Here is a 23,722-nt window from a genome sequence, read left to right as displayed (position 1 = left end):
TTTGACTTCATACTTTAATACTTTTCAGTGTACAAAAATCCCTGCTCAAATCAATTAAAATATAAATATAAATGCTTCAACTTAAACATTCTTAAACTTGATAACGAATAAAGATCAGTTTTTTTAAATATTTAAATTCAAATGAATAAAGACCACAAATGTTGTCAAGAAAAAAATCCTAAATGGGTTATTTTTTTTTTTTAATAACAATAATAATTAATCAATTAAATTAGAATTTTAATCAAAGAGCTATTATGTTAGTTAACATTATTATAAAACATTGAAATGTGTACAATATATTGAACATTCACAATAAATAAACATTTATTATAAATACTTGTACATCGAAGAATATAGCTTTCTATATTATTTCTATATTTTAATAGAACACAAACTTACAATATAAATTGCAATTATAATTTATTGTACTGAAATAAAATATAGTTATACTTCATAAAATGTATTTTAACTATAACAAATATTACCATTGATAGTTTAACATTTTTAATAAATAGGAACGTATTCATACTTTTTTTATTACTAAATTATATATTTTTAAAACAAATAAAAAGGTTGAATATAAGATACAATATTGGAATTACCTATATTGTATAGTATGATATTATTCAAATTTGTATGTAAGTTAACATCAATTAAATGACTAGAGAAATATCATACAATTTTATTAATATCAGAATTGTTATTATTAATTTTGAGAATAATTAAATCAATATTAAAAACAATATTTAAATTGGTAGTAGCTTAGTTACCTAATTATAAAAACTTAAATAGTTTTAAGTTATAAAAAAAAATATTATAATATAATTATTATATTACCAAATAGATAGGCGTGCCACATATTAAATTAAAAATCGGGAATATATTTTGTAATTTTAAAACAAAATATATAGTTTTGTCAACAATGTGATACTGTTATCATAACAGTATATTAATCGGTAATTCCTAAAACATACTAATACTTAATAAGTGACAGAAATCAAAAATAATGGCAGAGTAATGTAGATAGGTACTTAATGAATAAGTAGTAATTAATAAAATTAACAAAAACATAAACATTATAAATTAATATTAATTAAAACCAAAATGATAATAATAGTTAACGTATTAAAAATAAATTACTTAATATCTAATTTGTATGCATAGCCCAGGATGAATTTAATTGTTATTATTGGATAATATAGTTAAAATAATTTTTTAATTCAATGATTTAAAATAATGTTTAGTTTAAATGCTATAAATTAAACCTTTGTATTTTTAAAGCAATTCAAATTTAAACACTGTTCTTATCCATATAAGTAAACAATATACATATTTATTATGTTTCAAACATAAACTCGAAATGTTTGTAGTTATAATTGTCTTACACTAGAAAATGTATTTATAGATACAATACATCATTTAACACCAATATTTTAAAGTATAGCATTAATTAAGAATAAACAATTAAATAATATCAATAAGTAAATAAATCTATCAATTTATTAATATAGCGTGTAAGCAACTGTAAGCTATAACTAAATGCCTGTTATATTGTAATGTTGTATACCAAAAAGTGTATAAATTGTCATAACTACAAGTCATAAATAAGTATAAATAATAATAATATAATATTAATATTAATTTGACTAGTGATTTATAAACTATAATTAATATCAAATTAAATATGACAGTATAATAAGATTCTATAAAATTAATTGTTAATCACTGACGACACAATTTAACTTATAATAAACAAGAGAAACAGTATTCAGATATTCAATAGTTGACTAGTATAAACAGTAAATTTTTAGTTATATAATACTACATAATCATTTAAATTCAAAATAATAAAATGTAAACATACATTAAAGCTTCTCATTATATTATTGAACTATAGTTATTAAGATTATTTAATTCAATTTTTAAATAACTTATAACTTTTCAATTTATTTATTGAACACAATAATTCCATACTAACCTATATCTATAATTAAAAATTATGAAATTTATAGAAATAAAACATAATTAAAGATTTGAAGGAATAAAATACTAAATAACAATAGGCCTACAAAACAAAATAAATTCGAAACTTAATATAAGTCACACCATAGCATTTTTTATTTCAGCTAAACAAATTGCTGCTTCTTTTTTGCCTTCATCGTAACGATGTCTTTTAGCATTTTTCATTCCTTCCACACAATTTTTTTCTGCTTCTTGTAACAATCCTTGTTTTAAGTAAATATTACCGAGATTTATATATACAGTTGAAAAGTTTTCCATGTCAGGAAGATGTTGCCCAATTTTTTCCGCCTTTCTAAAGTAATGTAATGCTTTATCTAAATTTCCTTGAACATAGCATAGGGTTCCTAAATCATTCAATAAAATGACATTCATTTCAAATAATTCACCATTTAACTTAACACTAGCATTATATGCCTTTCTAAAATAAGTTCTTGCATTATCAGGTTGTCCTTGGTTCATTAAATAACGAGCATATGCGTCTAAGGTTATAGCATATAAACCTAAAACATCTTCGTTTTCAGGATCAATTTTAAACTTCTTCTCCAAACGTTCTATACAGTATAAGTAACCGATTTCAGAATTTCTGAAACAAGTTTATATCATACAATTAAAAATCAAAATAAATTTAATTAATTCTAACTATAAGTGTATAAATAATATTATTTTAATTTTGTAATAAATTAAGAAAATGGTGTAAAATGTGTTAATGAATAATATACCAATATGAGACTCAAACTGAATTCAAAATTACAATATATGCTAACCAAAAACACTCAATACATAATTATAAAAGATTGAAAACCATGATTAAAAAATAAGGAATCTTTAGTAAAATACATCAAAGTATCCAATTTTTTAAAATGCAAAAAAGTTTTAAGTTTATAAAAATTTGTTAATTTTTGTTTGATTTTATTATATAATTTCATCACACTTAATAATAAAAAAAAGTCTATATTACAGACATAGGCGCCAGGTTTTCAAAAAGCTATTGGGTGCTCTTACCAATGTAAAACAACAGTGGCGCAAGCATTGGCGGGGAGGGAGTAATGGGTTGTACCCACCCCCAATTTTTTTTTTCTAATTTTGACTTCCGAGGTTTTGCCACAGAATTATAGATGAAATAGATTTTTATATCCTGTAGTTTTTCTTTGTAGCCACTGATATCATACAATGAACGTGGTGATAACGGTTTACCTATTTTAATTATATTGGGTGCTCCGCACCCAATGAATATTTTCAATGGGTGCTCGAGCACCCGAGCACCCATGTACTTGGCGCCTATGATTACAGATAAACATCACTATTATTTGTATTATACTGTAACAATTATTGGTTCTGCTGCGACAATGACATAAATAAATTATGTTTTTGTTAGAAGTAAATACTAGATATTTACTGTATCGATTATTAAATATTTTAAACTAATAGCTATAAGCCCTTCAAAAATGATTTATTTATACATTTAATTAAACATGATTGGGCAATTAAATTTCAAGAGACCATCTAATGAATAATTTTTCTAAGTAGGTAACTCACAATTTGTACTTATAAATCATAAGAAATAAAATATTCTGAGCACGTTGATAATTAATAATTGTAATTCAGATAATATTATAAGCATTAAATTCAATTCAATTAGCTTATTTGAAATAAATTGAAATTTTTACATCCATATAAATTATTTATCAAAAAATTAATATATAGATTATAGGTAGTATAATAATTACTTGAAATCTTTTTGAAATTCATAAATTTTAGAAAGCTTAAGACTTATATGTAGAATGTTAAGATCATCTTCAAGGCCTCCTTGATCAAATAATCTACTCATTACTGTGGTAAATAGATTTTTCGCCTTTTCATATTCCTTATTCATAAATGCTCCATTTGCTAACACATCATATACATATGTTATACCATCAAAATGTTTTAAATCATAAGCCATTTTGAGAGCCTCATGTAATGTTTGTTCAAAAGCATTGTAATCATCATTCTAAAACATAAAAAACAATATTAGAAAATTATTAATTATTACTTATTTGTCAAGAATGAATTAACTATTCTACTCATTTGTAAAATATGATAAAATATGTGTATGAGATTTAGTAAATCCTTTTAAATCCTTAAATGTACCAAATGTCTTCAAAATAATTTTTATTTACCTGAGAATACAAAAGTAAACACTAGACATGCAGAGCACAAATAAGTACCTAAATGGGTAATTTAAGTTAAAGAGAAACATTTTTATACGATAAAATATTACTGTTTAAATATACTTAGAATATACTAAAAGAAATAATCTTTAGTTTTTTTTTGCCAAAATTGATACAGGTGATTTCATAGTGTATACCAGTGCTGGCCAACTTTGATAGACCTACGATAGACCTCCGAGTTTTGCTAGGTTGTCGCGATCGACCAAAAAATAAAAAGGTTGTCAATAAACAAAAAATATATTATATGTACAGGCGTGTTACACTTATTTTATTAATTTATATTTACAATATAAATTCACAGTTTAACACTACACATATTTTAATATATTTGATTACATATTTATTATATTTATTGTAACTGTCATTGCAGACTGGTTCGATTTATAAGTTTATACGAACGCGATAAAGGCCGTTAATAGGAAGTAATGTGGGCTATCCATCCAACTATTTGTTTACCTAAAAAAGTTCAAAAATTTAAGAAAATGCTAAAGGGTGTCGCGATTGACTTGAATTCATCTCGCGATCGACTGGTGAATCGCGATCGACCGGTTGGCCACCCCTGGTGTATACTACTAAAAACACCCATAAACATGCATAATATTTAAGTGATATAAATAAAATTATTATGCATTAGATATGGGCGTATGATGTTAATTTCAACGGTTAATGACTGTATGCACATAGGTGTGTATAGATTATGTGAGTATGTGTGTGTTTGAAGGCAGAGAGTTTACTGTATTATAGTTATAAGTGTTCATAAAATAAATAATAACAACAGTAAGGGCTTATAATAGTTAGTTCTAGTGCTGATATTTTTAGTTAATCTGCCATTATGTATATTATATCTAGTAAAATGTAAGTAAATGTAGATAAAATGTATCCACATTAAAGAATTTATATTTAATTTAATAAGTACAAAATAGGGTGAAATAATTGATCAAAGTTGTGGTATCCATTTTATGAAATTCTCATTACTTATTACTTAGTGAATGATCCAATGGAAAAAAAACATTGTGCAGTGACTGTGTGGAAGTTTTAAATTAACATAGTTATATTTATAACATAATAAAGAATATACTAATAAAATAAGCACCTAATAATCATATTATTATTATTTATTTACTTTTGAATTATTATATTAGGTAATAATTAGTCAACTGTAGAATACACAGGTATATTATATTCAACAACAAATACTTTATTCCATCTATATGAGTAAATCATTTACTTACTTGTAAATACAACAGGCCTTTTTTAATGGTATAGATAAGTTCACGATCTTTTTCTTCCTCTCCAAGTCCAATTAAACCAAGTAATGAAAATCCAAAGACTATTGACTTTACCGTATTTGTCTGACTTGACAAAAAGTATCTTATAGAAGTAATAACACTTTGTTTTGAATTAGGAAATGGTATTGGTCTTTTATAATTATTAATCGATAAATTATGTCTGGCAATAGGAAAAATTCTTTTCATGCAATTAACAAGTCTCGCATTAAATAAAAATGACATAGTTAAAGAAGTGATTTTAGGAAGAAAAAAAAATTAAGTTAAGAACTTGACATAAAATTACAGATTTGTATTCATTAATGGGTACTACTTTTCAATAATCAATTGCTGTTAGATATAGTTTAGTACATAACTTACTGTCCTGCAAATGATTGCACCGTAAATCGCAATAAGCGATGCAATCGACCTCAGCTCAGAACACGTACAAAAATGCAATGAATACTGTTAAGTACTGTTTACTATATAGACTGTAGACCATTTAGTCTGTACCTACAATAGTACACTGTCCAGTTAAAGCCAGCGACAACGACTTTCAGGCTTACAGTAAACACTAAACGATCACCTCAGCGCGGGCGTTACTGAGTTTCTTATCAATGGTCAATCAGTTTTATCAGCTGGTGATATTTGTGATTACAAATGTACCTCCTATGATAAAATTATTTGCCATAAAATGTTCATAAATAATATTTATCATAATATTATTATTATTATGTCTAATCAGTGAAACAGTCGATCCACGGGAATAATGATAATTTTCAATTTACAATTAAAATTCAATATTTCAAACTTCCCTATTATAATAATTTAAACTTTTTTTACCAATTTTTAAATCGTATTATTTTACATAACCACTAATTAGATACACTACATAGATTATAATTTATAACTTATAGATAGGTACTTCGTACTTATATAATATAAATTATAACTTATAATAATTTAGGTACTCATCAATCTAACATTGAAATTCGGCAATGGGTAATTGTTTCCGATTATATTAAATAATTTATTCAGAACTAAATTCGATTAGGTTAACATATTATCAACCTAAATGACGTATTATGTCGCAGCGGCGTAATTACGAGGGGGGATTTGGGTGTCGTATCCCCCCCATGACCTTTTTTTTTAAGACTGGTTAACTACATTCACCTATGTACTTCTTTATCTAATAATATTATTATCATTTATTTTTATACATATATTGAAATCAAATACCTCGGCGAATTAATATTATTATAAATAATCTATTTATACTTTATAGAAATAATACAAAAAAAAAACAAATCCTTTATGCCAGTTGTAGATAAATACTTCGTAGGTACCCAGTTCGTTTTAAATGCAGCCACGCATGTTTATAAGTATTGCAATATGTTTTGTGTACCTATGTTTTGAGTTTGTTTATGCATTGTGTAGTGGTACAAAAATAAACCACCAAGCAGTAAAGTATTATTTTATCGTGGATCGACGACGCTCGACGATTATCAGATTATTTTATCTAGATTAAAGACTATTATCATATCTATCCTATCTTATCCTATCCTACTATTTGTCCGTAGGTAGTCCTATTGAACTAAAAATAACTTATCGATTTGTACAATTAATCGAAGTTTATTCCATGTCTCATGTGTGCATAAATATATTGCTCTGAATTCTGAAAGGTGCTAAGTTTTTTAAATCGGAGTCAATCCGACTTGCTTCAACAAAATCGATTTTTTTATTATGCTGCAACTCAAAAATGAACCATTGTAAATACTTGAAATTTTCACCAAATGTTTGTATTAGCGTCATCTATTCATAATTAAATTTTTTAAATATTTTAACTTTTTCTAAGCTCATTATAGACAATTTAAATTTTGGATTTTTCTAAGTTTTTTTTATTGAAATGTATATAAAAAAAAATTTGGATGTCCAAAAAATATTTTAAATTTAACATAATAGGTGTATTATAAGTTGTACTTATCGTTGTAAAAAAAAATCAAAATTTGTTAGTCACAATTTTTGTTTATCAGCATTTAAACTTCAAATGTTTACGAAATATGTTAAAATCGCAAAAATTTGCATGCAAGTTGAAAATTCATAAAATTGTTGTGATTTATACTACCTAAGATTAAAAACCCAATACAAGATTCTTCATAACATACCTATCATTGCATTCAAATTTAACCTACCCTAGTCAGAGGTCCCCCCATCCCCTATTGTACAGCAGAGCGGTACCAACTTACCCACTTTTTTAAATTAATATTAAAAAATTTTCCTTGGTCAAATAAATCAAAAAATTTATCAAGGTTCCTTGACGCTGTAATTTGTGAAATTCCAAAAAAGTTGAACGTAAATAATTCACAATAATTTTTTACGAGTTTTGAATTTTGAATTTAAACAAAATAGCAATGTAAAAGTCATGAACATTTACAGAATATTTTGTGTTAAAAATATGGTTAAAAAAATTTTTTTTTAATCTATGATTTGAAAATTTAATACAAGTTTCCTCATACATTTTTCTATCTTTATTGACAAAAAAATGTTTTCTGGAAAATCAAATTAAACTTTTATGAGCATTGGAAGTTAAAATTTTACAACATTGGATATTCAATTGATTTCTCATAGAACGATTTTCTTATTTCGCTGTAATTTAAAAACAAATAATTGTAGATACCATTTGAAATTCATATCAAATGTTTATTTTATCACATCCTATACTTGATAACGTTTTCAAAATATTTTAACTTATCTTTTGAGTTATTTACTGACATTTTTAGTTTTTTTTTTCTGTAAATGTCCATTTTATTTTTTCGGTGTGTCAAAAAGCTTGAAAAACAAGGTTTCAGATATAAAGTCATAAAAGCAATTTTTCATAAGCATTTAAAGTTCAAAAATTTTGACACATTTATAAAATTTTAAATTTAAATATTATTTTGTAGTTATAAATGTATATAGCTAAGGATTGAGCATTTAAGACAAAGTCCTACTTTTAGTCTTTAACATTTAAAAAATGGATCCAATGTCGTCTTTTAATTTTGTCTCTTTTTTGCTATTTCTTGCCGAGTTCACGTATCACGTTCATCAAATAATGCAAAAATAATGCATGTGGCTTCAATATTATCAAATACCTACTACTTCCATAGTTTCAAATCGGAAACAAAAAAAATTCGAAACAAAATACAACCAATTTTAAAATTTAATTGGAATCGTATCGATAGTCATCCACAATGGGCGGTAACATCAACATCAGTACTAACCTATAGTATACAACAAAAAACAAAGAATTGAATGGTTCAAACAAAGTTTGGAGCACTTTTTATTTTAAAAAACGCACACAAATCGTCCAGTATGAAAGCGCAGTGCGATTTTAAAACGCCGACGAGCGCTTTGGCAAACGTCTAATGTCAAAATGTACAAAATATTATTTTAGGTCTAGTTTATTACATTGACAGAGGTATAAATTTCGCTATAAATAAAATTCCATTATAATTTTTGAAACATTATTATCGCAAAATATTGGCGACCGACGCACTCACCGTTGCAACGCGTTGTTCAATAATATGGTTACGTGTGTAAATGTGTAATGTGTCTCTGTAGCTATTTTTAATTTACTCCAGTTCTTGCTTTGTGATTAACAAGATACCACCAGCTGCCGTTTACGGTATATCCGTATATCATATTTTGTTTTGTCTTTCTTTACCAAATAGTGAATTACCAACGGTGGTTAAAACATTTATGTAAGTACAAAACATGATATTTATTATAAATTGTTATGTCAATTGTAATTTTTAACACAATGATATGTGCCACGGTGCCTACGAGTCTATAGTAAAACTGTGCTCAACTTAGTCAACTTAGCAAACGAATATACATTATGTAAATGATTAAATTTATATTATTAATGTTAATACTGAATAATATTAATTGGATGTTGTAATGTGGTTTTAAAATGCGTACTGATTAGTGATTGTTAATTTATATTATAGTTTTTTAAATGATACATTTAAGATTAAAAATGAATCGCATTTATAATATAAATATACATTTTACAAAATCTTATATTTATCTATTTATTCAAATATTTTAAATGTATTTTTATAGTCTTACTAAATTACGTGTAAACAAAAATAATATTCATTCAAATCGTTTATGGTTATTTTTACGTTCATCTTTCAGTTGAATCTTCGATATCATCACATAATCTTAAACACCATACATCAAGAAAACGTTATTGGATCGTATGCTATGTTTTTGGTAAAAAATTATTTCAACATACTTACTATAGGTAGGTACCAGAGGTACCTACTATAATAGAAAAAAAATTAGTCTGAAGTTACTAATATATTACATTAATAATAAAATAGAAGTGGCCAATGTGGCAATGTCTCCAATGTCTCCACACTCCACTCAGGATCGTTTTTTAGTTAGATTATGATAAATATAACATTATACATTTGTTACATCATGATTTATTATGAAGTTCAAATTTAACACATATACATTACAGTGAGCTACCCTATGACGTGATACACTCGAAATCTACTATATACTGGCAATAGGCATACCTACATGCATCAGTGAAACTTTTCTCGGTTTATGTGGGGTAACGTAGAGTTTCTTGTGTTTTAACCCATCCCCCATCAAAAAAAAAAATTGTATTTATGAAAAAATATATTTGTGTTATGCTTAAATTTTCTATTAAATATGATGTACCTATTGTTGTTATACAATGATTCTATTTCATATTTAAAATTATATATTAATATGAAAATTATTGATGACTACAAAATATAGCGTTTAATATATTGTAATGCCCCTTACAACTTCGCAAGCTATATATTTTAAGTCCCGCATTCCTGCATACTCTTACATGTAGAAAACAATCAATAAAAATGTAAACATTGTCAAACATGTAATCTGAATTTATTATAAGCTGTTGTAGGACGTAGGTTGTAGCTCGCAGTTTAAGTACCTACGTCGAAGCTGCGATATATGAATTGAATGAAGTAATTATTGCATAAGCATTATATTATACAAAAGTCTCCTCTCCTTTATTTTTATCTTACTTATTTACTCGATGAGGATTTTATTCTATACCTTATAGTCAGTGGCAGTTATTTAAGTGGGCAATGAGTGGATCGTTCCTCCCTTGGGCGTGGTACGTTGGATTTTATAATGTATTTATAATTGCAGCTGCGATTTATGATTTTCAAATAATCATTAAATAAAAGAAAAAGCTATATAACTATAAAATATAAATTCAAATAGTCTCTTAATGCGGGGCGTAGAATGGAGCCTCTCCCCTCGTATCAATAAAAATGTGTAATTGATTTAATCACCGCATCTACCCATGGTCGAGACTCGAGCTTCAGATATTCTACTAGTGGTTTTTGTGCTGATATCCATTGCCATATCGGTGGTTATTATTAGTTTTTTCTAGTAAATACTGCCGATTTGTAATAAAACAACAGGTTAGTGTACACTATACAGTAAAAGCATAGATTCGTATATCCCGCAGAAAATTAAGTTAACCCACTTGTAACTTGTTACATTTTAAAATTTTAATCCTAACTGGACAAGTCAAAAATGGTGTTAGTCTTGCAATCAGTTATTATCTAACATTCTGACTCAACTATATAGTCTATATTACGATCTATATAATGATGGCAATACAGTAATGAATGTTGTAACATTTACAACTTTAAGTACAAATGTACAATACTCGTATTATTATAATAACTTGTGCTTTTATAGCGACCGCACATCATATAATAAAATATAATAACATATTGTATTATATAAGTATATTGTCAACAGCGTTATTATGACGCAATGTGAACATTACCGATTTGTCAGTAACCACTATAATGACTAATCAGTATAATAATACTATTGATATTCCGGGTTATACGTGTATATAAGATACAGCACACATCAAAAAATAAGCTCGATGTGTAACCACTATACCACTGTTCGTACATAATGAATAATTATTATCAAACCACCACGGCGTGTGACCGAATTATAAACGTTTCCAAAGTTTCTAGACTGCACACCGCGTCTGGTGGCCGAGGGAAGGGGGTCGGGGCGTACGATGACGTGGCCAGAGGGATGACGACGGCGGCGGTAGGAAAATGATTACCTACGCACGTACACATACGGGAAAATAGGGTTGTACGGCGGAGAGGGTGGTTCATCGATCGATCGTCGGCGGCCGACCCGCGGAACCCATCTCGGACGCGCATACTCACACAAGCGCACGCACACTAAAGTCGCGCCTCAGTCGTCGTCGTCGTCCAGAGCCACCACCCACCCGTCCGCCCGACCCACCGCCCGATGGCGAACTACATCATCGTCGTCTTGAAATACGCGGTCGTCCCGAAATAGGTGCGTAGCGTCGCCGTCGCCGCGAAACAAACGTCATAATGAAATACTACTGTCGTTCGCATTAGCTGCTGCTGCTGCTGTTATTATTATTGTTGTTTAACGCCTCGGTGAGTAGGTACACGTTTCGCCGACCCCTCAAACGCTGTTTTGAGCTTATTTTTTTTTTTTTCAAACGACTTCGACAGTAAATATTTCTCGTCTCTGGTTCATTTTGCGATACATTTGTATCGATATTACAAATAATTATTACCGCTCGGTCGGCGTGACAACGCCATGGCGGCGACACGGCACTCCTGCCGCCGCCGGTGTTGTTGCCGCCTCGGCGGCGGTTCGCGGCTGTGCTCGCCACCTCGCCGTCCGACGGACAACCGCTGCTGCAGTCGTCGCGCCGCCACTGCCGCCGCCCAGCCGGCAGCGTTCAGACAGCCGTCTCCGTCCGCTCTGAATCAAGTAACGTACAAAACAATAATTTTAAAATAATGTGATCAAATACGATACTGATGATAATATGGGAGTTACCCGTTTCCGCAAAAGTGTACCTTTCCCTTTTCCGCCGATTCTCTTTTCCGCCAAAACCGTTCCTTTGCTTTTTCCGCCAATTCACTTTAAAATAATAAAATAAAAAATTACAATATAATATAATAATTATGTTTCATATTTTTATTGAATATAATAATTGTAATATTGTAACAAACAAGATTACCAATACAATCGATAGCGTTGGAAAAATAATCAAGATTATCAGAGTTAAATTGAAAGTTGGTCGGAAATGACGGTACTTTATAGCTGATGTTTTACAACAGAAAATTAATTTCAAATTCACACATTTTGTGAAACTTTTTAATATATATATATATAACATTCAATAAAAATATGAAACATAAATATTATATATATTTTTATTTTATTTTTTAAATTTTAAAGACAATTATTATATTCAATAAAAATATGAAACATAAATAATATATGTCAATTTTTTATTTTATTTTTTTAAGTTTGAAAGATAATTATTATAACATTCTATACAAATATATGTATAACATAAATATTTTTCGCAATTTTTTAAATTTGGTGGAAAAGTGAATTGGCGGAAAAGGTAAGTATACACTTTTGGCTGAAACCTAACCGATAATATTATATAACCATTCCATTCGATACAGCTGCCCGCGTAGCCCATGATATTAAGTAGGTACATAGGCGGTACCTGGTAGTGGGTTAACTAAAAACATACGTACCTAATAGACAGGTATGGGATGTCTTATAAATGAAGATTAAATATTATTTTAAAATACTTGAAATTATTACTTAGACATCGCGAGCCTATTGTAATAAGCGTCCCATTTAAATACTGTTTGTGTCAGGCCACTAAGAGATAGACAATTTTCAAGAAATATCAACTGTTGAGCATATTATTCCGAGAGTGACATACCTACCTCATAAATCATATCATATTAATACATTGCAAATGCGCCTATCGATATAATCTTTTATTAACTAATAATAACTAAACATGTCGATAGAGCACTGGGGAGTTGGTAGAGACTAAAAAGTAAACAAATTTGAAATTTTATACTTTTCACATGCATTTTTATATTAAATCGTAATTTAAATTTTAAGTGTTTAGATATTTTCACAGCGTATAACATAATAGTAGTTACTAACAACTAATTATCTACATGTAAATATAACTTTTTACCTTATGTTTGGATGTTGCTATCGTTATCAGTAATAATCAATGTAAAAAGTATCATCAAATAAAACATTATTGTAGCTAGTTATAAAATAAATGATTCTGTAATATATTTTTTTTTCTGAAAATCGATTGAAGAAATTAGTACATTGTGTGCAATATTTTCATTTGAGTATATCTAACATAATACCTAATATCACTATATCCTATATCGGCTGTATCACAGTCTTTATCATTAAATATTTTTAACTCCTACTTATGTAATTTATTTTATTATCAGAGCCTAATACAGTGGGTTGAATTAATATTGGACAAAAATATTGCATTTAAAAATTTCATTGTGTCTGTACAACACGATAATACAATTTAAATGTTTCAAGTAATCACGATTTATGAATAATACCTACTTTTTAACACCAACTAAAATCGTTTTATTCTTTGTGATAATAATTAATGTATAATTTGGTCAAAATTTGGACTTAAAATATATTTTAAAAGAAAGTTTGTGTGAACACATATTTTTTGATTTTAGTAAGAAATTCTTATGGGGAATCTTATTTTAATTTTCAATTCTTATCTATCAAAATAAAATTGAATATTTTATACATTATTTACAAAATAATTTCGAGATTTTGACAAAGTTGATAAAAAAAAATCGTGCCTTTGTACCTTTAATATTTTTCAACTGCTAATTGCTATTTTAATATTTTTTGAGAAACCTTGTTTTAAATGTTCTACCTTATTAACCCAACGAAGAAATATTTTTGATATTTAATGAAATAAAACTAAAATGTCTTAAAATAAGTTGAAAACGTATCTATATCTACATATATATCTATGTTATATTGTTATGTACTCGTATAAAAAATTATAAAATAAACTTTCATGAAAATGTTTGAGTATTTACGTTTATTCATTTTTAAATTACTATGGTATTAGAAAATTGTTAAATTGTTAAATTTGCGAGTGAATAGCCAATGTCGAAAAAACTTCACCCTCTTAGAAAGATTAATTTTAATTTTCTAGTAAAACTTTGTTTTCGTTAAAGATAGAAAAACCCGAAAACGTATGAGGAACATGTTTTTAATTTTTAAGCATTTTAACCAAGTAACATTTTTTTTGTCGATAGTAATTAATAAAAAACTAATAATAATATAAACTAAAACCTCAAAGTCTAATAATAAATACCTCAGAAGAATTAAAATATTTTACAAATTTTATCATCTGGAAAAAGTGCTAATTCGCTTTTGAAGAAAATTTAATGTTAACCCCTTCATGCATAACTTTTTATTTATCCCTGAAATAAATTGAGGTTATAGTAAAAGACGTCAGGATCACGAGAAAAATAGTTAAAAAAATATTTGAGTCAAACTTCCCCTTAAAGTTGATCAAAGTTTAATTTGTGCCAAATATGGCACTATATGCACTAAAAGTTTGTTGGTGCTATAATTGGCCATCATTCATTAAAGTATACAATTTTTATTTTTGCCATTTCCGGCCACTATGCACTCAATATATGCTCTATGATACACATGCATAAGTCCAATATTAAGTGTGGTATTTTTTTTTATTTTTAGAGCTAAAAAAAAAAATTCAGTTACTATGTTTTGAATGCATGTTGTGCCAAATATGGCACATACTAAGTTTTTGTTATATTTCAAAAAGTATTATACTTAGAAACTAGTATTTACTTTTAAAATAAAGCTGACAAACAGACGAACAAAATGATATATATTTTTTTTTAATTCGGTAGTATCAATTTTTTGTTACGATAACATAAAATAAGTGATAACGACTCTTGGTGACAAAAATATTTGGAGCTAATTAAATTTCATCTATGTTTCACAATTTTACCGCTAGATGGATGTACCTTGCATCAAAATTGTTCGTTTTTTTGTGTCGAATCTGGCCGTATATGCAGTAACGTCATAGCTATATTTTCACAGCAACAAATTACGAAAAACTAATTTGTGCCACATATGGCACACTATGCATGAAGGGGTATTGTTTTACATCTACTCGTACCTAGTTGTTTTTTTAGTCACACCAAAACCTATAATAGATTTTATCAAAAACTGGTTTTGCATTTCCGTTTTTTTGCAATCTTTAAATATATTAATTACATTTTTGAGTATAATATATTTACCCTGTTGAAAATTCATTGTTTATCAACTTTTTAACTATTTTAGAATTTTGATAGATAGAAAAATCTTTTGGTTTATTAATGAGCGTTGTTTGATAAAAGAATCACCTTGCATAATTTTTTATGTCTATCATAAACTTTTGTGTCGGGAAAAATCTTCAACTCTGAAGAAGGTGGTTTTTAAAATAGCAAATTGGAGTAATAAGTAATTGGATAAAAAAAAAAAATAAGGAAAACCTGCAATTATTACGCCAAAGTCAAAACCAAATTTCGACAAAATCGAATTGTTTTATTTTTTTAATTAAAAAATAAACAACCATAGAATTTGACATTTTCAACAAATAATATTATATATTAGTATTTCTAGTCACGATGTATAATTTTCAAAAGTTTTTGATTATTTTCGACTTATGTGCTATTTAGTATGCTAGAACTTAATAGAATTAGATACTAATATTGAAATCATTTTATGTACTCATCTATTTTAATTTAAAAAATATTACTCTATACCTACTCACTTTAATTTATGCTAATTACTTTATTAGTTGGTACCTGACGTCATGCAATGGTATACATGTCACATGAATAGGTTATTATGTACTTTTTACAGTAATTTATTTTTTTTCTCGTAGGGATTAATTGTTTGTTATTTTGATATTAAGATTATCATAACAAATTATCGTGATGAATACTGATGGATGATAATATTAATATTATTATTGTTTTACAGGAATCATGGCCAAAATAGAACAAAGGTTGAATTACTAAAAATGACTAGAATAATTCATTAAATTATTCACATAAATATTTTAGAAGATAGGAATCGATAAATGTAAAGTATTTAAATATTAATACTTAAATAAAAATTCATCTAATTAGCTATTTCTATACACAGCTGTAAAATGTCTGAAAGCGAAAGAAAGAAGAGATCACAATGTATAGATGTTTGGGAAGAAGCCGGATCGGAATTCTACCAAGAAAGCTATCCAGGAATGGAAGCAGATTTAGAGGCATTCCAAAAAAACCCAAATAAGCTTTCTACTTTATTACCTAGTAATAAAACAAGAACAGGTAACATCAAATACATATGTACCTAATTAATTTTAATTGTGTACCTACAGAAATATAGAACTTATAATGGCTAATATAATAGTATATAAACTAAAAATACTATACTATACTTATACTTATTAGTTATAATTATTATACATAGTAAATCAAATATATTATGTTGATATAAATGTTAAAATATATTATATTCCGCTATGCCATAAAATATCATTATTGATTAGTTATAAATATAATAAATGTAATAATACATTATTATAGTAATTCGAGAGAATAAAACATGACATATTCAGTAAATGTTAATTCTTATGTAAGGGGTGCTAGTGTGCTACGCAGAATGCGGTTACAGGTTACAACATGTGTTTATACTAAAAATATCCACCTTACAACTTACAAGCATACAGCACAGACAATTTGCGTTTAGAAGAAACTATTGTGCATTGCTAGTTTCAAAATACGAAATTAGTTCGAATTTTCATATTATATTAAAACAATTAAAGGTAAAATTATATTGAGCATCAGCTATAATATTTACAACTAATATTTAATATTATATTTAATATTTACTATCAGTTTTTCTATTCCCTATTTTATTTTGTTCAAGATAGTTTTAAAAATCAAAAACCGTGTATTTACCTATTTAGTTTTAAATACCTAATAGAAACAATGCATTTCAACGATTTACATTATTATAAAATAAATACATACATTTTAATGTGTTCAAAATGAAACTTGGATGAACATGATATATTATATATAACTTGTTTTGTAAATTATTTACTGTTTCAAGGTATTTTAAATTTTTGGCACACATAACGTCACGCATAATTATTTGACACACAATTAATAATGAAATATACAACTATAAACTTGTGTTTGTGATTTTCAGCAAGAAAAAAAATCAATAATGGAACTGTATGCTATCAAGCGACAGCAACATTAAAACCGGTGGAATATGGAACATTATGTCAAAACACTATGGGTTGTAATAACGAAATTCAAATATCACTAATGCCTGATTTGTCAGGTAATCTAACGATACATTTATTATTAAACAAATAATTTTAAACAACAATGAGGATTTTATAATTTTGTATGGTTATAGAGAATTTATCTAATGAAGAGCTTGTGTGGGAAGAAATTATGAAAATTAAAACTATGCCAATTAGTATGGCTCATAAGAAAGAATTAAAAGCAAAACTCAAAGTAAGTTTAATGTTTGAGATGTATTAATAAGACAGTAATAATAAGAAATAAATGCAGTTAACTTTAAGCATATAACTATTTTATAAATTACTAATTACTAATTATAATAATATATATTATAATTTATAATTTATAATTCATAATGAATACTGTCAAATGTAAAATTATTTAAATTATATACCATATTTTTATAGGATTTTTATATTTTTATCATAGTTTCCCAGATTTCAATGGGAAATAATGGAGGTCGACGATTACCTCTCCTATCCAAAATGCCAATCCATGTGCCCTCAAAATATATTATTAGTGGTGATAATATTTCTTCATTTTCGATATAATATGTGCTTTCTAATAATAATTCAAAAGATTCTATCACTTCATCGACGGGTATAAATGCAGCTGCAGCTAATTTTCGTACTTCTAAAGAAAATTGTGCATCGTTACATTCTTTCGTAAAACCATAGTGTTGTATTTGACTCCAAACCGCCTGACTTAAGTTAAAGAAACATCAGTGAATCTTCGTATTGGGAAATTCGTTTTTAGTTGCATTCATCACTGCTTTTCAAATATTATTCTTCTAAAACAGACCTATGATAAACTGATAGACAAAGACCGCTTCCAATATTCTTTATTTTGGATTACAAGAAGTCAATAAGTGAAATCAAATATGCTATATTCTATTTGAATTGTTCAATATATATTTAACTGTTTAACAAATGCTTGATTTCCTAAATTTAGTTTTTAATATAATCTAACATAAAATGTTGTAAATATTAATAAGCATGTATTTAAATATTTGTACTTTGTTTATAGAGTGCAGATGCTTTCAGACTTCAAGGTTTCCAGCAGCTTAGATGGCAAAAGCGAAAATTTTGTAATTATTTCAAAACCAAGTGGTTAGAGTTTTATAATAAATTCGATTTATGGAGTTCGAGTTTGAAAAAAATTGAAGGCCACTGTGGCGCAGGTGTAGTGGAATTCTTTCTTTTTATAAAATTGTTAATTTTTTTAAATGCTTTCACAATGGTTGTGGTTTTTATTGTATTAATACTCCCTTCAGTTTATTGGGTAGGATTAAAAGAAGGAATCTCACCAGACCTCTGGAATGAATGTGGTTCGAGTAATGAGAGTGCTTCTATTGAATGTTGTAGTGCTATTTATGAAAACACTACTAGGGTAGCCAGGCCCCGAGTAACCATACATTACGTTATGGATATTATTCAAGGTACAGGTTGGGTTGAATCGACGCCCATGTATTATAGTTACTATCCTAATCAACAGTTCAGTGTTGGAAAATTATTCACTTATCACATACCTTTGGCATATATCGTTTCAACCATTAGTTATTTTCTTTTGTTTTTTTTGATCATTGTTAGGAAGTCGATTAAGGGATTTAAGCAAAGAATGGTAGAAACTCAAGTACAATATTATTTGTATTCTAATACCATTTTCATTGGGTGGGACTTTTGTATTAACAATAAAATATCGGCCATATTAAAGCAAAAGGCAATATTCAATGAGCTGCGTTCGTTTTTGATCGCCGATAGACCGAAATTCGAAAACAGGAATCGCAGTAAGCAAATTAACATTATAACAATTAGGTTGCTCATTTCATTTTTAGTCATTGCTCTAATTGGGTCGGCTTGTTTCTCTGTGTATCTGATTTTTTATTATTCTATAAAGTTGTTGCAGCGAGAACAAACATTTTTGTGGGCATTTTTGTTGGAATTTGCGACGCCGGTAGCGATAACATTTTACAACATAGTGTTACCAATTATTTTTGATGTTTTTTTAAAATTTGAAAACCGTTCCATGTATCAAGAAACCCGGTTATGTATATTGAGAATAATATGCGTGCGATTATCTCTTTTGGTCAGTCTGTTAGGTTCAATTTATAAGCTGATTAACTGCGTGCGAGAAAAATCTCAGTGCGCAAGTGCATTATGTAATTCTCCACTTTGCTGGGAGACATACGTGGGTAAGATCATGTATAAGCTTCTGATTGTTGACGTCACATGCAAAATCGGCATCACCATCTTGATTAGTTGTCCTCGTAGCATCCTGGTTAGACATTTTAAAAATAATCTGTTTCAAGTAATGTCCAATCAAGAACTTAACTTAGCGAAACATGTATTGGACGTTATCTACATTCAGATAATTGTGTGGTTGGGTAGTTTCTATGTGACCCTACTGCCAGCCTTAGGCCTTGTTTCGATGGTGATAATGTTTTATATAAAACGGTTTTCTTGTATTGTAAACTATAGCCTAGCTCAAAAGGTATACAGCCCGTCAAGAGCACATACAATGATCATGTCCATGTTACTCATGTCCTACGTTCTTTGTGTGACTACGTGGTTAACAGTTGTATCAAAAATAACGCCATCCAGGTCTTGTGGCCCATTCAAAGGATTACCGTCTATTTGGAGGGTTTTGATTGATTTTATGCGTACCATACCTCCGTGGACAATTACGTGTTACGAAATTTTGTTTAGTGTAAATTTTGTTGTCCCGTTGATTTTCATACTTTCGTGCATTGTCTACTATTATCACACCGTCATGGGATCCAATAAAAAAATGATTGTAGTTCTTCGCAAGCAACTTGTACTTGAAGGACACGATAAACAATTTCTATTGAATAGATTAAGTGCGTTTATCAAACAACAGGATAGACGTCGCAAAGCCACCGAAAATAACGGTGAAATCGACGTACTGCTTTCTTGAATTGCACAAAATATAATCGAAAATTGATTCGTGAAAACTGGTGATTTTTTAGGGTGCTCGTATGTTATTACTGTATTGGTACTGACATTTTTTTTTGTATATTTGAACTGCTTAAGTTTAGAAACGGTTTATTTAACAGTTACCTAAAATGTGTATACCTACCCGATGTTAATATTTATCTACCTTGTTTTTACCAAAAGTATTGTATAATATATTTATTTCAAGCTCAGTTAGTTTATTGCTTAGATTTTATGTTTAATTTGTAGGTATATTATTTTATTATTTTCGTTAAAACACGAATTTTCAATATTATTATAAATAATTGATATTTGAAAATTTAATTTGAAATATATTTATTTATAACTATGTATTGTAATTACACATATATTAATGTTTTATGTACCTACTTAATATTCTCTTGTAAACAATATTATGTTAATAATATCATATAAAAGCGATATATCAACATAATTAACAAATATTTAAATACATAGATGTCTTAAATATTTTAAATATAAGTAAAAATTTGTAAAAACTTTTCAGTGCAAACAAAATAAACCATTTAAGTGATCTCTGTGAGAGTTACACAATTTAAACTCAAAAAATTATGTAAATAAAACGTATATTTATATAATAGCATAAATTATAATATTTAATAATTGTATTTTTAATTATATTCTTGTTAAGGGACTATTTATTGTAAAATATAACAATGTGTATTTTTTAAGTCTTAATCTAAATTTACATATTATACAATTTTGGGTGATATTTTTTGGACTGTCTTCCTTATAAATTTTGTTTTGTGTTTATTATTAATATTTTTGTCATACGTATTTTTTTTTTAATATAATTTTTATAAATAATATTTCAAATATATGTAATAATTCAGACAACAAAAATTATATATACACACGCACATATTATAATATAATATAATACACATTATATTATATTGTAAAAACCAAATTATATTTTGTGTGATCAAAATAACACGTTACAAATTGATAATAATCGTTTAAGATTTTAATGCAGTACCCATATTTTTGAAAAATTATTTTCTGATCAATTCATATTATATGAGAATATAGTTATGTATGATAAATGATTATTCAATATTCAGAAATATATAATAAATATAGCTCTTTAGCTAATTAATAAATAATTATGTTGTTTTATAAAATTGTTTTATTGAACTATTTTATTTTTATGTTATGTTTTGTTTTGTTTAATATTTAAATATTTAAAAATAATAATATTTATCTTTTATACTATAATTTATTATACATATATGTATAAGCATAATAATAGGTTTCTTATACTTACAAGGCTACATAACAATACTTAATTCCATGATAAAAAACAGTGGTACCTTATAAAATTCAGTACCAGTGATATCAATGGTTAAACCAGATGCTCATTTTTATTTTTAGAGTAGGGGGAGAGTAATTAGTTATCCGTGTAGAGGAGGCTTATTTAAGATGAATCATAAGTTTGATATTCTGATGCAACGGTTGTATAACATTGTATATTTCTACATCAATCTTCAAACAAAATACATTACATGGTTATTGGTTACCTACATATAGGTACTTATGTTACTTACATGTTACGTAATAAGTTCACATAAAATTGAAAACATTTTTACATCCTGGCGTTTGATAAATTTACTTTTGACGCCTATTCTTCTTCACTGTTTGGAGTAAAGGTTATTATAGTTTATGGCGAATGTAAGAACAAAATCCCTCGGCCTAAACATTTCTATGATCTGAGGTCAATACTAAAACTATTATAAAAAAATATCATAAACTATCTCAATACTCAAAAATACTTACTTGTTCAAATTTAGATACACCAATGTCTTCAGAAAATAACAACTTATTGGAAAAGGTGTGATTCTTATATCGTACATGAAAAAAAATTGATAGAGCCACAGGACCTTCCTTAAACGATAAAAAAAATTTAAGTAATCTGAGTATTTGAAAGTTATTTTATTTATCTTATGGTTACTAACCATTACACTCACTTAACACACAGAATTAATACAGCAAAATAAATACATTTTAATACACAAATAATGATAACAAGTCATAAAAATCATATATAACCAAAAAATAAATTAACAATAATGTGAAAACAAAACATAATAAATGAACAAATCACTACAATTTAATGTTTAATTTACCTACTGTACTGCTCTTTCTATTAGGTATATAAATTCTTTCACGTTTCCGGGCTGTTCATAATAATGTGATGAACCGTTTGCCGACTCTCGTTGCAGTCACATGCAGACATACTGGGTTGTAATTCAGATGCAATCTGTGCATAAGTTGTCTACATCTACCTACAACTGTTCTTAGCCTGTTAAGAGCTACTCAGTCCTGGTGTGAAAGAGAAAAACCTGCTAATGAAATACTGGGATTAGAGATAAGTTCACTTTTAATGAGTATTAAGTTTTCCCATTCTTTACATCGGTCCGTTGTCCGTAGTTCCTCTGATATCGAAATTCAACAGTGCCTTTCATGTTACCCATGGTGGTTTTTTAGATTTCAGTCGAACTTTGGGAATGGTTTTCATCATTAAAGTTAACATTGAATTATTTGCACCTTCATGTTTTCTGACAATATTTACCAGGGCTTCTTTTAGGAATTCCGGATATACGCCATTCCAGCCGACTGTCTAGCCCAATTTCATGTTGTCGATTGCCACCTACTGAAAAAGCTGCACTATAGTCAGGATGACTAAGGTAGGTTAGGTTGATTAGGTTGACTGGTAGTTTCACAGATCTATTGTATAATTTATCCATTTTAACCTTCAGAAACTTAAATAAGTCTAGTTGCCACATTATAAGGATTTATAGCACTATATTGGGCAGGTTTAGATAATTCCAAACCTAGTTCCAAGCTTGACGGCTAAAATAGGTAAATCTTAGGTTGGCAGTGGTTTCATACCATTTATTACGTCTATTTTCATTAAGTGCTATTATTAAGTTATATGGCGTATTATGATC

At 27.6% G+C, this 23,722-nt stretch overlaps 2 protein-coding genes across 2 annotated transcripts; one reads left to right on the top strand and one right to left on the bottom strand.

The window, feature by feature from the left end:
- Positions 1-267: 267 nt before the first annotated feature.
- On the bottom strand, positions 268-6,103 carry LOC107164518 (tetratricopeptide repeat protein 19 homolog, mitochondrial-like). The gene is made up of 3 exons (XM_015512370.2): positions 5,465-6,103; positions 3,750-4,012; positions 268-2,605 (listed from the first exon to the last, which is right to left on the bottom strand). Exons 1-3 carry the CDS (start codon positions 5,741-5,743, stop codon positions 2,101-2,103), a joined length of 1,047 nt encoding a protein of 348 aa, XP_015367856.1. The 5' UTR covers positions 5,744-6,103; the 3' UTR covers positions 268-2,100.
- A 5,671-nt stretch (positions 6,104-11,774) lies between these two features.
- LOC107164523 (transmembrane channel-like protein 7) lies at positions 11,775-21,877 on the top strand. Its single transcript, XM_015512376.2, has 6 exons — positions 11,775-12,337; positions 16,451-16,552; positions 16,616-16,791; positions 17,678-17,815; positions 17,894-17,994; positions 18,808-21,877. The coding sequence occupies exons 3-6, from the start codon at positions 16,623-16,625 to the stop codon at positions 20,713-20,715; spliced, it is 2,316 nt and encodes a 771-aa protein (XP_015367862.1). The 5' UTR covers positions 11,775-12,337; positions 16,451-16,552; positions 16,616-16,622; the 3' UTR covers positions 20,716-21,877.
- Positions 21,878-23,722: the final 1,845 nt, after the last annotated feature.

The sequence above is a fragment of the Diuraphis noxia genome, unplaced genomic scaffold, assembly GCF_037042655.1.
Source record: "Diuraphis noxia isolate RWA-SAM2 unplaced genomic scaffold, SU_Dnox_SAM2 contig0001, whole genome shotgun sequence".
NCBI lineage: Eukaryota > Metazoa > Arthropoda > Insecta > Hemiptera > Aphididae > Diuraphis > Diuraphis noxia.
This window is presented reverse-complemented; position numbering and strand designations above follow the sequence as displayed.

Excerpts from the sequence above, each read along its gene's own strand:
- LOC107164523 (XM_015512376.2), top strand. The coding sequence starts at position 16,623 with ATGTCTGAAAGCGAAAGAAAGAAGAGATCACAATGTATAGATGTTTGG. Across the intron at positions 17,816-17,893 it reads ACTAATGCCTGATTTGTCAG|AGAATTTATCTAATGAAGAG; the intron begins GTAATCTAACGA and ends GTATGGTTATAG. Across the intron at positions 17,995-18,807 it reads AATTAAAAGCAAAACTCAAA|AGTGCAGATGCTTTCAGACT; the intron begins GTAAGTTTAATG and ends CTTTGTTTATAG.
- LOC107164518 (XM_015512370.2), bottom strand. The coding sequence starts at position 5,743 with ATGTCATTTTTATTTAATGCGAGACTTGTTAATTGCATGAAAAGAATT. Across the intron at positions 4,013-5,464 it reads AAGGCCTGTTGTATTTACAA|AATGATGATTACAATGCTTT; the intron begins GTAAGTAAATGA and ends TTTATGTTTTAG. Across the intron at positions 2,606-3,749 it reads GAATTTCAAAAAGATTTCAA|AAATTCTGAAATCGGTTACT; the intron begins GTAATTATTATA and ends AACTTGTTTCAG.